The sequence below is a fragment of the Taudactylus pleione genome, unplaced genomic scaffold, assembly GCF_031769625.1.
Source record: "Taudactylus pleione unplaced genomic scaffold, aTauple2 ptg000012l, whole genome shotgun sequence".
NCBI classification, from domain to species: domain Eukaryota; kingdom Metazoa; phylum Chordata; class Amphibia; order Anura; family Myobatrachidae; genus Taudactylus; species Taudactylus pleione.
Window position 1 is genome coordinate 21841475 of NW_028284415.1, and position 14111 is coordinate 21855585.

Below are 14111 nucleotides of genomic sequence, written 5' to 3' on the forward strand. Positions count from 1 at the left end.
TGAGGCTCCTGCAGCTGATGAGTGGCCATATGGAGTCACATTATGGTCTAGTTCTCACAGAAATAAAAATTATGGTGTGGGAATTCTGGCTAAGGGGAGAGATTTCTCTTTTGAGTCATATACTGTTGTTGAGCCGGGGGGGTTGTATTTTAGTACAAGTTTGTTATAAAGGTTTTAAGTTCTGCCTGATTAATGTTTATGCCCCAGTAGATAAAAATGAGCGTAGAGATTTGTTTCAGAAGTTGATTTATTTTCTATTGGGTAGATTACCTGTTTTTCTGGTAGGTGATTTTAATTGTATTACGGACACACATTATAGGCAGAGTATGGGTGTGCGTACGGTTGATATGACTGGGAGGAAGTTAAAGAGTATGACTGTGGATTTTCAATTCGTGGATGTGGCGAGTGTATGCAGTAATGGTACACCACGGCCTACATATAGAGCAGATAGGGGCCAAATAATGTCGAGTTGGATTAGACGTTGTTAGGGAAGTTTCTGCATTTTGTCTCTTTTGATCAACAGAGGGTGGTGTATTCTGATCATGAATGTTTGTTGTGTGAGGTTTAATGTCCAAATGGTGTGGGTTATGGTAGGGGTGTGTGGAAACTGAATGTGAGTTTGTTTGAGGATTAATATGTGAGAAAATGTTTTCTTGAGCAGTATGCAAAGTGGAAGGATGGTTGTGAGAACGTGCTTGATTGATGGAAGCGTCTTAAAATGAGAGTGGGTGCGTTTTTTCAGAAAATGGGTAGCTGAGCACAAAGGTAGTAGGTAAAATTTTTGTATAAGAGTTTGGATTTTTTTGGATGAGTTGCATGATATGGGTCATGAGATTGTGGAGGATATAAAGAGTGTGAGAAGAGAGGTGAAAGTATGGATTAGAGTCGATGGCAAATTATTTATAAAGTTAAAGTGGAGCATATGGAGAAGGATGAAACAAGCAGTAGGTTTTTCTTTAAGAAAGCATGTAATGGCAGCAGGGATATGGATGTTGTTTTAGATGAAAGTGGTTCGGATGTTAGGGATATGAATTGAATTATATTTGAGGTGGAAAAGTTTTATAAGAGATTGTATGAGTGGAAGGGTATATAAGAATATGCAAGATGAAGTGTTGAGTGCTATATCTGAGAAAGTGAATGAGTATGATATGTGGATGGATGATGTGCTGGTGGATGAGGTTGAGAATGTTTTGAAAAGTATGAGTAAAATCAAATCGTCTGGATGAGATGGTTTGCCGGTGGAATTTTGTGTGTGTATATGGGATGTTATTAAGGATGATTTGGTTGAAGTCTTGAGTCATATTTTTAAGAATGGAGTATGAATGAGGTCATGAAAGAGGGGGTAGTGGCCCATCTTCATACAAAAGGTGATAAGAAAGACTTGGCAAATTGGCGTCCTATTACATTGCTAAATTCTGATTATAAAGTTTCTGCAAAATGTTTAGCATGTAGGATGAAAAAAGTGATTGGGAAAGAACAAGTATGTGCGGTGCTTGGACGAAGTGTGCATGATAGCTTGATGTTGTTTCAGAATATGATTGGTGACTGGGAAGGAAACAGATTTCGTTTGTAATAGCTTTGGATTTTGAGAAGGCATATGATAGAGTTGATCATGATTTTATGTTTCGAGTGTTGGTGTGAATGGGTTTTCCAAGTGTTTTTGTTGATAGGATTAGAGTTTTATATGATGGTGCTTTTAGTAGGATTTTGGTGAATGGTCATTTGAGTGAGCATGTGAAAATTATTTCTGGTGTGCGTCAAGTATGTATGTAGTCACCTATAATTTTTATTTGTGTTCTGGAATCTTTGTTATAATATTGCGCACCTGGACGACGTGGGTATGATAATCTAATGTTGTTTAGGGATAGCATTGGTGACTATTTCGGAAGTAAACAAGTGTTTGTGATGGCTTTGGATTTTGAGAAGGCGCATGATAGAGTGAATCATAATTTTGTGTATCAAGTGTTAGTAGGAATGGGTTTTCTGAGTGTTTTTGTTGATAGGATTAGAGTTTTGTATGATTGTGCTTTTAGTAGAGTGTTGGTGAATGGTCATCTGAGTGAGCATGTGGAAATTGATTCTGTATGTGGCAAGGATGTCCGTTGTCACCTATACTTTTTATTTGTGTTTTAGAACCTTTATGTTATTGCGTAAAGATAAAGTTGTGTGTGGTTTCCTAGTGCCTGGGTGTAATAGTAAGAGTGTTAAAGCATTGGCATATATGGATGATGTGGTGGTGGTAGGAGGTAATAAAGCTACATTGGATAGAGCCAAGTTGCTGATTCAATTTTTTTGTGGTGGATCCGCTTTTACAATAAATTGGGAGAAATCCAAAGTGAAATGTTTTGGTGGAAATAATGTAGGGGATAGTCAGATGGAATGTGTAAGGGGGCTTAAAGTTTTTGGGGTGGTGTTTAATGAGAATTTGAAAGGTAAGTAGAGTTGGGATGAGGTAGGGAAGAAGGTGGTTAATAAAATTAAAAAAAAAATTCAGTTTGCGAAAATTATCAGTTTTTGGGAAGGTTCTTGTGATAAAAGCAGTGATTCTGCCCATGTCGTTGTATATTGCAAATATTTTTCCTCCAGGGCCATTGTGTTTAAAGAAGTTGAACAGTATTTTGTTTTTTTCTTTTGGGGTTGCAGGATGGAGAGTTTGAAGCATGAGTTTGTGATTAAGGGGTGTGGAAATTGGGGTATGAATTTCCAAATTTAGAGGTTTTCTTCAGTGTCAGTTATATTGCACAGATTTTGTGTTTGTTGAATGGCGAGTGTAAGGCAGTACGTATGATGAGATATATGCCTGGTTGGATGCTGTATGGTTTGAAATGGCGTGTGAGAAATAATGTGGTGCCTATGACTTATAGTGTATGTAAGTGGTATGGTGTGATTGAGGTGTCTTTGTTTGAAAATTTCAGTTGCTAGAGGTTGAATTGAATGAATGGCAGGATAAGAAGAAAGTCTTAAAAAGATTAAAGGATAGGGAGGAGTTTTGTGTCAGATGGTCTGACCTCTCCTATGAGTGTTAAAACGTGGACTGTGTGCGGGAACTGACGAATTGGCAAAGAGAGATTGTGTGGATGAAATTGCATGGTGTGCTTCCTGACAGGGAATTTCAAAAGAAGAGAGATTAAGGGGTAAATTTACTAAGATTCAAGATAGGTTGAGTTTTGTTTTTTTATCTCGATTTGCATCGCCTAAACTCTGGCTTGTTTTTTTTTTTTTTTTTGTGGTTTTAGAAATTTACAAAGAAGTGAGTTTTTTGATGGTGAAGCAAATTGAGATTTCTCAGGTCAGTTTTGGTTTAACTCGGGGGAAATATCTCTCTTCTGTTGAAAGTTTGTTTTTTGACGGGGAAGTTTTTTTTTTTGCGTTTGCATCTAATTAAGTGTAATTACTCGCCTGACAACACCGTATACCTTTTAAACACACCTTTCATATTCATTTTGGTTGGTGGAAGTGGTCACGTTTTGGAATGTTCAGACAGAATATAAAGACGCCCTGTGACGTCCGTACCTTGTCTGTTTGTGGCAGGAGTTAGAGAAGAGAGGGACAGTGAGGAGTTGGTGGTATATTGTTGGCGGAGTTTGGTTTTTCAATTGTTGATTAGTGAGTGAATTTTGTCTTGTGCCTGTTTGTAGTTTTTTTTTTTTTTGCACTTGTCTATATTTTTGTCTCTAGTCGTTTTCATTTCGTCCTGTCAGTGGTCGTGTATGTGTGTGTGTGGTACATAGGTAGTGGTGGTGGCTTTGTTTTTTGTTCGTTTGTCTTTTATTTTTAAGTGTAATTTGTGTAGAAGCTGATGTCTGCCCAGCAGGAGAGCCAGGGAGAGATAGAGGGTCTGGAGGTGTCGGCTACCCAGCCTCATGTTACTTCCAGTGAGCAGAGTGAGGTTGAGGCACGCCACAGGGGAAAAACAAGAACCAGCAGAAATATCAAATTTACATATGACCAGAATATGGCACTAGTGGGTGAGGTTCTTAAACACCAACACTTGCTGTTTGGTAGACAGGCTGTCCGCACCTCTGCCTGGCGGAAAGCTTCTATTTGGGCCGGAGTGGTGAATGCTGTAAATGCAGTGGGGCCCACTAAGCGTGATGCCAACCACTGCAAAAAGCATTTTTCAGATATAAAGCGCCATGTTAAGGGAAAAATGGCAGATGAGCTGAGGTATGTCAGGGCTACTGGCGGTGGCTCCCCATATCATGCCGTATTTTTGGACTATGAGGAACCCATCAAACAGCTGATCCCTCCTGAGGTTGTCCGCAAAACTTATGTCCGTGACATCGATGCCCCGAAGCAGACATGTGAGTTTGTTTTGTAATGTTTTAAACTTATTTTTTTAAATGTAAAATGTGTATTTGTTTGCTTTATTGTTCCAGTGTTATTGTATAATGTTTTTTTTTTTATTTTAAATTTTAATATGGGTGTGGTAACCAACAGCAACCAATATGCTATTATTTTTTTTGTGCCTACTGTCTCATGCGGCCCATATTCTTTTAGAGGCGAAAAGTCCATATCCGCGATACTTTTTCGCCGATGACGTCATTTTCGCCAGATTTCACTTTTCTCCTTACTCTATTTGAAAGACTTTCTGCCTAGGCGGAAAGTCAATACAATGTAATAGGCAGAAAAGTTTTGCCTAGGAATAGGAGGCGAAGAAAAGTGCAGAATTGGGGTTTTGGGGTGCAACATTATGAGAACCCCTGTGCAGCCTTCAGACAGTCCCCCAAAGGTAAACTGTGTCCAAAAAATAAAAAAAAAACACTTCAGAACACTCCAAAAAATGACTTTGAATTTGGGGGCTTAACCAAAAAATTTTGGGGGACAAAGTTCAAAACTAGCGACCTTGACTCTGGGGGAATCCCCAAGTATGCCCCAAGTGTTTTTTGATTGCAGGTGCTTGCGGCAGGTGTTTTTTTTCATGTTTTTATCATCTTAACTTTAGCAACTTGAAAATATGCTGACCCCCATTTTGAAGTCCCCCAAATTTGCAGGCCTAACTTAGTTCCAGGAACTCTGAATGAGGGCCGGCCTCCATGAAAATGGAGCGTCCTCCTGGACGCTCGTATAGCTGTGGGTCACCACCCACAGGCTATACGAGCGTGCAGTTTGATGGCCGCGATGGTCATGACCATCGCGACCATCGAAACTGCGAGCCGGAGCCTGCGGTTGAGGTTTTCAACCGCAAGCTCCGGAGTGATTTTGGCTCTATCAGAGCCAAAATCACTCCCACTGACATCACTAGTGATGTCAGTGGGCCGGCTTCTGACGGGAGGCGTTCCCGTGGGAACGCCCCCGTCAGGGAGGCACGCCCCCGGCATGCCTACCAAAGGGGGCGTGCTGTCAATCAACATCGACAGCACGCCCCCTTTGAACAGACACAACGAGCGAAGGACTTTCCTTCGCTCGTCGCGTCTGGCGCATGCGCACGACGGAGCTCCCTCCGTCGTGCACATGCTCAGTCCAGAACATCGACCCACTTGCGAGCGGACAGCCGCTCGCCAGTGTGTCTGAATCAGGCCCTATGTCATGAATGAGGCATCACCACACTATTTCTTAGGGTACCTTGTTAGCACAAATAAATGGCATGCATTTTGACAAGTTTCATTTTACATTTTGTGCCCTTTTAAATACTAGCAAAGAAAAGGAAAAAAACATCAGACCCACAAAGGGAGCACCAGCAAGAGCAGCAGCACCAGCAAGAGCAGCAGCACCACCAACATCAGCAACAAGAGTCCGAGGAGGCTGGTGAGTTAAGGGCCACTAGTTGTTTGTAGACACACAGTAATGTAAATAACACAATGACAATGTCAATGTTGTTCTGTAGGGCCATCAAATCTACCACCTTAAAAGAGGCATCTGACAAAAGACACTTTTATGCAGCAAACCCCACCACCAATATGTGAGGATGTTGTGTTGTTTTCTGGGGGCCCTTCTTCACCTCTTCTGGATGGTGAGTTTGTGTGGATCTGTTAAAAGAAATACATGCATAAATAATTTTCCAAAGTTTGTTACAGGTTTGGCTTTTCGTTTTTGCTTTTGAAAATGTTAGGTTTTGGGACACAAAGTAATGTATGTTTGCTTACCTGGTTATGGTTTTGCGTTGATGTCATTTTACACTCGTTTTAAGGGGCTACTTATAACTGTTATGTATTTTTCGCCTTAGACACAATGCTGCTTTTGGACGTAACTTTCACTTTCATCATTGTGGACCTTTTTTTTTTAACTTAGTTAGGTTCCTAAATTAAAATAAAAACAGGTTATTTTTCACATAAAAAGGGTGACTTTGGTTGTTTCTTCAAAATTAGGCTGTACAAATTATTTCAATATTTTATAGGGTTAGGAGTTTCTAATCTGACATGCGTAGGAATGCATCTTAATGTATCCACATATACTATTTGGCTTCTGAAAATATTAGGGTTAAAAATCATCCCTAAATGGCCTATAAATCTTGTGAGTTTATGGTGGTTCTGTTACCTTTGGGACTTCTATTTTGCCTCCAATAGAGTCGTATATTTCCTGTACACTACATCACATGGTTTGTGGAACTTACAACTTGGGGATGTCCTGTTGCACCTGTAGAGGGGCTGTTGTTAAGTAATTTTTAGTTATGTATTTTCGCCAACAGTGCCTTCCAAAATGTAATGTGTGAAAGTAGCCATAATATGTTGGAAGGATTGTCTATTTCCCTTGTTCTGACAAATGATACATTTTTAGTTAAGGTAACTGACAAAAATAATTACCCAAGTGTCTCTTATAGATTTGCCCGAACAACCTAGCCTTACACAAGACAACTTTTTGGATGATGAAAAACTGTCTGAAAATGAAGAGACAATTACATTAACAGTAATCCCTCCAACTCCAAAGATGTCAGCAACAAATATACTGCCATCCACTCCACCCATTTTGCTGTGTACACCACAAGCTCAACCACCACCACCACCTCCCCCTCCCCCTCCACAGCCAGAATCCACATACTGGGAAGAAATGTATGTTTGCCAACAGCAACAAATTGAATTATTACGCGCACACATATCACAAAATCAAACCATAAATAAAATTGGCCACAGACACATCAAAAACCAGATGGGTCAGAGGGTGTAGCTTACACGTATGGCCAACTCGTAGGAGCAAATGAGACAGAGCATAGGTAGATTGGAGTCTGTACACTTATGTCAAGCGGAGCTTTCTAATAGGTGCAGTGAAAATTTCATGCACATAATGGAAAATCAAACCTCTGCGTTTAGGGAATTTTCCGGTATCTTAGAAAATTAGGTACAAATTTTAGGGGGCTTACCAGAAACTACAGCAAGCCTGACCTCAAGCAGCACTTCACAGGCACCAACACCAATTGCTACACCACCTAGATGCACAACTCGAACAAGAGGTGGCAGCAAACAAAGTCAGGGTGGCAGGGGTCACTCTAATTGATTTCTGAAAATTTAATTTTGCCCAACAATACACTTATGAAAAAAATTACACAAAGTTTACAGAAGACACATTTGTGCAACCTGGTGAGGAATGACACTTACCAGTAAAATGCTCCTCAATAAGATTCTGCCTCACCTGTCTTCCAGTTTCTGTGCTCACGCTGTCGCCTGATGTAACCAAAAAGGCAGCCTGATGGCTGTCCTCCATATAATCAGTGGATAAAGGCTGCTGCAAACACGCTTTATGTAAAAAGTTGACTGGTATTCAATTTACGAAATGGAAAGTGGCTATGTTTGGTATTGGTGCCTGTGGGAAGGTGAATGAAAGATTGATTTAGTTGTTTATGGCTTGTGTCTCAGAAGTGTTGTGGAATGTTAGGAATTTATATATATTTAAAAAGGAAGATATTGATGTTAAGTTATGTATCCAAATGGTTTTAGGTAAACTTTACCTGTGTTATATGTGGGATACGTACAATGGAGCTGATAAGGATGTTGAAGGCATTTGGAAACACAGGAAATGGAAGGACTGGGTACTTTTGGATTCATTTTCCTTTTGTTATAAAAAAAAAGTCTTTACTGTCATAGTTAAGCACTAGTTCCTTTCTATGTTTGGACATTGTGTTTTGTACTGCTGAATAAAATTAACTTTTATAAAAAAAAATATTAAACCTGTGATGTGATGGAGCTGCTTCTACCCTTGTGGGATTTGAAGACATTTCTGAACTGAATGGTTTATAAAAAAAAATAAAAATAAATCTGTTCTCATCAGTTTAATATCTGATACGCCCCCTATCTGGGGGCCATATATTAAATGGATTTTTAGAACAGGGAGATGGAAGAAGAGCTTGCTCTGTCCACTCCACGCATTGACCTGGTATTGCATTACTTCCAGGACCGGTGCACCTTTCCTAAACTGTTATCCAAAAATAGAAAAGAACTATTTAACTCTTTCGTTTCACTTTGTTTCATTCTTACAGATACCACAAACTAGTCTTTTGCCTGTGTCTGCACGTCATGCAATCAAATGACAATACCACCACCTGCTGCGCCTCCTGCACTCACCTGCTTGCACTTTGGCACTTATTAACACTTCATTTGGTTTATGTACGTAACAACTGAAAATAAACAAGATCTGTTTATTTGGTGTCGTCTCGTCTGGTGCCTTATTGTGTCTCCATTTTTTTTCTCCATTTAGGCCTATGTCTGGGGCTGAACTCAAAATCTATATCTTTAATATGGAGTTGCAGAGTAATTGGTAAATCAATTGCATAAAGAACCTATTGCATAATGAACATATTCTATTGTTTGAGCCCTGATTCTTCAACCCACCCAGATGCCACATTAGGAATTTTTTCCACCCCTCCTTTGCATCTCTTTTTCACTTTTTTCACCATTAAGTGTCAACCACATGTATAGCTTGAACTTTTGCAGTCGTGAATTCTCCATCTTTTCATTCGGGCAACTTGGATATTTTGCAAACTTTGTCCCCACATAGAAATTTGGCAGACTATGTTAACGTTGAATCATTTGAAACTTGCAGTCATTTTATCAAGCAATTTTTTTTCAATAATTGGTTTGGTTAGGGGCTTGAATTTGCCTCTTTCGGCATCGTGTGACCATCAGGAAGCATTTTTTTCCACATTTGCATCGACAAACAATGGCAGAAAGCATCTCGTGGTCTGTGTCTCCCTCCAATGGACCTCAGCAAACAAGTGCAATACTTGTAAACATCAGAACATAATGACATCAGAGTAGAATGTTGGTTGTTTGAAAATTAGAATGAGAATGTACCAACATTCTGTGTTCTGACTGTCAACATTCTCTTCTTCCTGAACATTCCATAGACACTGTGAACATTCCGAGCAAGGTTTCTTAGCATTTCAATGAAGGGTTCACACTGTCTAATTAACTACGGGGACACGCACGAAGAAAGGAAGGCCGCAAGCCATATTATGGGTGGGTGTGGCAGAGTTTTGCAGGAGGCGGTGCCAATGCAAATCATGCAGCTAGCAAGAGAGTATGGGAAAGAAATCCAAAGCGCGTCTGCTTGTCACTAGTCTATGATAAAAGAAAGTGGTGCCCCCCAAAAAATCTGGGCCTTGCTGTGGGTCAGTCATTGCAGTAGCTGGAAGCACCTTGGACAGGGCAGCAAGCAGCAGTCGCCGCCTCTCATCAGTTAATTGGCGGCTGTTATAGCATTCTCCTTGATTGTGTGAGTCAGGTCTGAACAGAGCACGTATTTCTCGGGCCCTTAATGGGTTATCGCTTCTCGGCCTTTTGGCTAAGATCAGGTGCAGTTTTATCTGTGCCTGGTTGGCTGAAGGTTTTGGGGTGCCCTGGCTGGGACCCTAGGATTGTGAGAAGGTGATCTTCGTTCTTGCTGAGTGGGGTCCTGAGAGACTGCCAGAATGTCTGGAGTGCGGAACACCTTTTGGTTCAAGTTTGATGAAAGTATCACCGGACAGAGGAGAACTCTACATTATGTCTGGAACAACATTCTGGTTGCTGTAGGTGAGGTTGAGAAGGATAATATTTATTGCATTCAGGACTTTCCCTCTACTGGCACCTATGATGTCACTTTCTACTCGCCAGAAAATTGCCTTAACTGCTATGGAAAAATTAGAGCACAGTTAAATCAGCCCATAATGAAGGGCATTCAAATTTTGCCGCTGTTTATGGGGTCAGAAAGTCCATTGACAGTGCATATGTACGACCCCTTTGTTGAGCTGGATCAGAGTAAATCCTTTCTGATGCGTTATTGCACATCTGTGCATGGGGGCACTCGCCTGCAGAACTATGTGGGGATTTTTAATGGGAAGACCAATTTCTGGGTGCGGCTCCGTTTAGATCCTGAAGGGATTGGGGGTGTCATGCATCCTCCTTCAAATTTCTCCCTTGGGGGATCTAGAGGATACTTGTTCTATGCGGAACAGCCAACATATTGTAGGAACTGTTTCCAGTTTGGCCATACAAAAGAAATGTGCATGGGGGAAATGTTGCAGGAATTGCTGTAAAACTGGACATGAGGCTGCAATTTGTCCCCAGGGAAAAAAAATGTGATTTATGTGATGAGATTGGCCATCTCATGAGAAACTGCCTTGTATATAATGCAAATGCTTCTCGTATTCCTATGGAACCTATACAGCACCAGCTTGTCTCATCTGTACAGGCTGTAATTGCTGCAGGAATAAACCTGGCTGCTTTGCAGCACAGAGGGGCAATTGGGCGGCAATAGTTTGAATACAAAGGATGGAATCCCTGCCAGTAACGGCTCCAGTGATCTGAGTGAGTCTCAGAGGCTTTCCCCGGCCGGGGGCGGTCCTAGTGATGTCATCGCGGCTGCCTGATGCTGTGTCTATGCAGGATTTCCCTGCCCTGTCATCGGCAGCTACCGTTGTCAGCGCTGAAACAGGAGCTCAGCACCGGAGGTCTGCACTGGCTCGGGACTCCCCTGCTAGTCAGGAATCACATGCTGTTAGTGCTGATGCAGGAGCACAACACAAGAGTAGCAGGGACGGAGGAGGTTTCCCCTGCTCCACAGGCAGTGACTCATTCTGTCAATGCTGTGGGCTCACAGCGTGCAGTGAAGGAAGTGGCTGAAGTGTTCTCTGCATTAATCCCTGCTGATGTTTCTGGAGCTAGCTCTCGGCTCTGTACATGGTCAGATTCAGAGAGTGAGTGGGACACAGTATCTGGGGGAGGCAGCCCTGCTGGTTTAAAGGTGCAAAGAAGCAGAGTTTACTCTGGTAAAATCCAAGCGTGGAGTATCTGCAGGAGGCTCAGCTAAGAGGCAGAAGACGACTGAGCAGATCACTGTTTCTACCAGCAACAGGTTTATGGGAGGGGGAGTGTGCTGTTACCTGTGTGACCAATACTGTAAGCATTACAGAGGTGGTGGGAGTGGCTGAGAGTGCAGTGTTGGTCTCACAGACTCTGGCTCATTTGCATGCTGAGGATTTTGGGTCACTGTCACAGTTGTCTGTTGATTCTTCTTTACCCTGTGCACAACCTGTGAGGGAGATGCTTTCTCTTACTGCTTCTTCTGATGCTCCATACTTAGATTCTGATGATGTGCAATCTTTTATGGAGGTATGTAGTGGCACATGAGTCTCTCTAAGTGTATTAGCAATGTGTTTTCTGTGGTCTCCTTTTTTCTGTATTTTCTGTGATGCAATCTTTTATACTTGTTTTCTTGAATGTCAGGGGTATGAAAAAGAAGGTAAGAAGATCTGCTATTTTTGAAACCCTAAAATTATAGAAGGGAGATTTACTATGTTTACAAGAATGTGCTTTATGTGAGGCTCCTGCCTCTGGGGAATGGCCTTATGGGTCCAGTGTATTGTCTGGTTCACATAAAAATGATGGAATAGGTGTTCTAGCAAAGAATAAGGATTTTGTATTTGAATCTTAAACTATTATTGAGCCAGGTCGCTGTATATTAGTAAATGTTAATTTCAAAAGTTTTAAATTTCGTTTAATTAATGTATATGCTCCGATAAGAATGAGCGGAAGGAGCTACTACAAAAGTTAATTTTGTTCTTAATTGGCAGACTACTGCTTTGTTTAGTAGGTGACTTCAATTGCATAATTGATAAGAATGATAGGCTGAGTGGAAGTGTGAGTGTTGTTGACGTGACTGGGAAGTTGTTGAAGAGTTTGATGGATGATTTTAATTTGGTGGATGTGGCGTGTGTGTGTACTAATGGTAAGCCGAAGCCTACATATAAGAGCTGATAGGGGACAGATTTTTACTTGGTTGGACTACATGTTATTAGGGAAAGGTTTTAATCATATCATGTTTGACCAACAGAGGGTGCTGTTTTCGGATCATGAATGTTTAATGTGTGAAATTGAATATGTGAATGGTATGATTCATGGTAGAGGTGTGTGGAAACTGAATGTGAGTTTGCTTGAAGATGAATATGTGCGGGAATGTTTTGTACAGCGGTATGGAAAATGGAAAGAGTAAAAATGATTTTGAATGTATACTTGATTGGTGGGAATGGTTGAAAGGGAGAGTGAGTGTTTTTTTGTATAATGGGAAAGAGAATAGCTGAGTGTAAACGTAGTCAGTATGATTTACTGCATAAACGTTTGAATTTTTTGTATGCTTTACAAGATATGGGACATGATGTGGCTGAAGATATTAAAAGTGTGAGGATTGAGGTGAATGAGAAATTGGATGAGAGAGGGAAGCAAATTGTTTATAGAGCGAAAGTTGAGCACATGGAGATATATGAAACCTGTAGTAGATTTTTCTTTAAGAAAGCTTGCAGTGGTAACCTGGATATGGATGTTGTGATGGATGAGAGTGGTGCTGATGTGAATGATATGAATGGAATTATGTTTGAAGTGGAGAAGTTTTACAAAAAATTGTATGAGTGGATGTAGATAAAGATATGCAGGATGATGTTTTTAAATGTACTGTCAGATAGAATAAATGAGTGTGTGAATGAGATGTTAACGGATGATGTGGTGTGTGATGAGGTGGAGTGTGTGCTGAAGAGTATGAGTAAAAATAAGTTGCCTGGTAGAGAAGGATTGCCTGTGGAATTTTATGTGAGTATGTGGGATATAATTAAGGATGATTTGGTTGAGGTGTTGTGTTATATTTTTAATAGGGGTGAGCGGGTTCGGATTTCTGAAATCCGAACCCCCCCGAGCCCCCCCGATCCGAGTCCGATCCGAGTCAGGCTCGACTTTTCCCGCCTGACTCGGATCTGACATCGAGGCAAAACGTCATCATCCCGCCTTCCGAGTCTCGCGGGTTTTGGATCCTATATAAGGTACCCGCGTCGGCGCCATTTTCTCACTCGGCTGTGGACAGTGAAGAGGGAGGGTGGGAGTTAGTGCTGTGTAGTGTAGTGTAGTGTAGTGCTGCTGTTGTCCACTACTTCAAAGTCCATAGGGGCTGGCTGTGTTGTGCTGTGCTGCTGTTGTTAATAGGGGCTGTGTCCACTACTTCAAAGTCCATAGGGGCTGGCTGGACTGTGTTGTGCAGTCAGTTCCAAAGTCCTGTGCAGTGTCCCAGTCCTAAAGGGGTGCTGTAGTGTTGTCCAGGGGGTGCTCTGTCCATCAGGGGTGCTCCCCCCAAGTGCTAAAAAAATAATATATTTTCTGTGTTTGTGAATTGTGTGCGCAGTAGCCGCACGTGCATCAACAAAGTAGTGCCAAGCGTGCGCCTGTGTCATAAGTAAAGGGCCGGCTGGCTTGACCGTTAAGGGTGCTGTAACCCCCGAAAGTACACTCCAGTCCAAACCAAAAAAAAAATTATTTTCTGTGTTTGTGAATTGTGTGCGCAGTAGCCGCACGTGCATCAACAAAGTAGTGCCAAGCGTGCGCCTGTGTCATAAGTAAAGGGCCGGCTGGCTTGACCGTTAAGGGTGCTGTAACCCCCGAAAGTACACTCCAGTCCAAACCTAAAAAAAAATTATTTTCTGTGTTTGTGAATTGTGTGCGCAGTAGCCGCACGTGCATCAACAAAGTAGTGCCAAGCGTGCGCCTGTGTCATAAGTAAAGGGCCGGCTGGCTTGACCGTTAAAGGGTGCTGTAACCCCCGAAAGTACACTCCAGTCCAAACCAAAAAAAAATTATTTTCTGTGTTTGTTAATTGTGTGCGCAGTAGCCGCACGTGCATCAACAAAGTAGTGCCAAGCGTGCGCCTGTGTCATAAGTAAA

The 14111-nt window shown here is 41.6% G+C and overlaps 2 protein-coding genes and 1 pseudogene across 6 annotated transcripts in view; all 3 read left to right on the top strand.

Annotated features, from left to right (window-relative positions):
• Positions 1-8160: 8160 nt before the first annotated feature.
• Positions 8161-8341, top strand: LOC148542535 (U2 spliceosomal RNA; annotated as a pseudogene).
• Positions 8342-9841: 1500 nt separating this feature from the next.
• LOC148542536 (zinc finger CCHC domain-containing protein 3-like) lies at positions 9842-10447 on the top strand. Its single transcript, XM_088468503.1, has one exon. The coding sequence runs from the start codon at positions 9842-9844 to the stop codon at positions 10445-10447; it is 606 nt and encodes a 201-aa protein (XP_088324629.1).
• A 945-nt stretch (positions 10448-11392) lies between these two features.
• The window catches only part of LOC148542537 (uncharacterized), a 58136-nt gene continuing 55417 nt past the window's right edge, over positions 11393-14111 (top strand). For all 5 annotated transcript variants that reach the window (XR_015877846.1, XR_015877847.1, XR_015877848.1 and 2 more), the window contains exon 1: positions 11393-11522. Coding sequence is in view for 1 of the 5 variants with exons in the window: in XM_088468936.1 (XP_088325062.1) it covers positions 11454-11522 (69 nt within the window). In the remaining 4 variants the exon portion in view is untranslated. The remainder of the gene's footprint in view (positions 11523-14111) is intronic.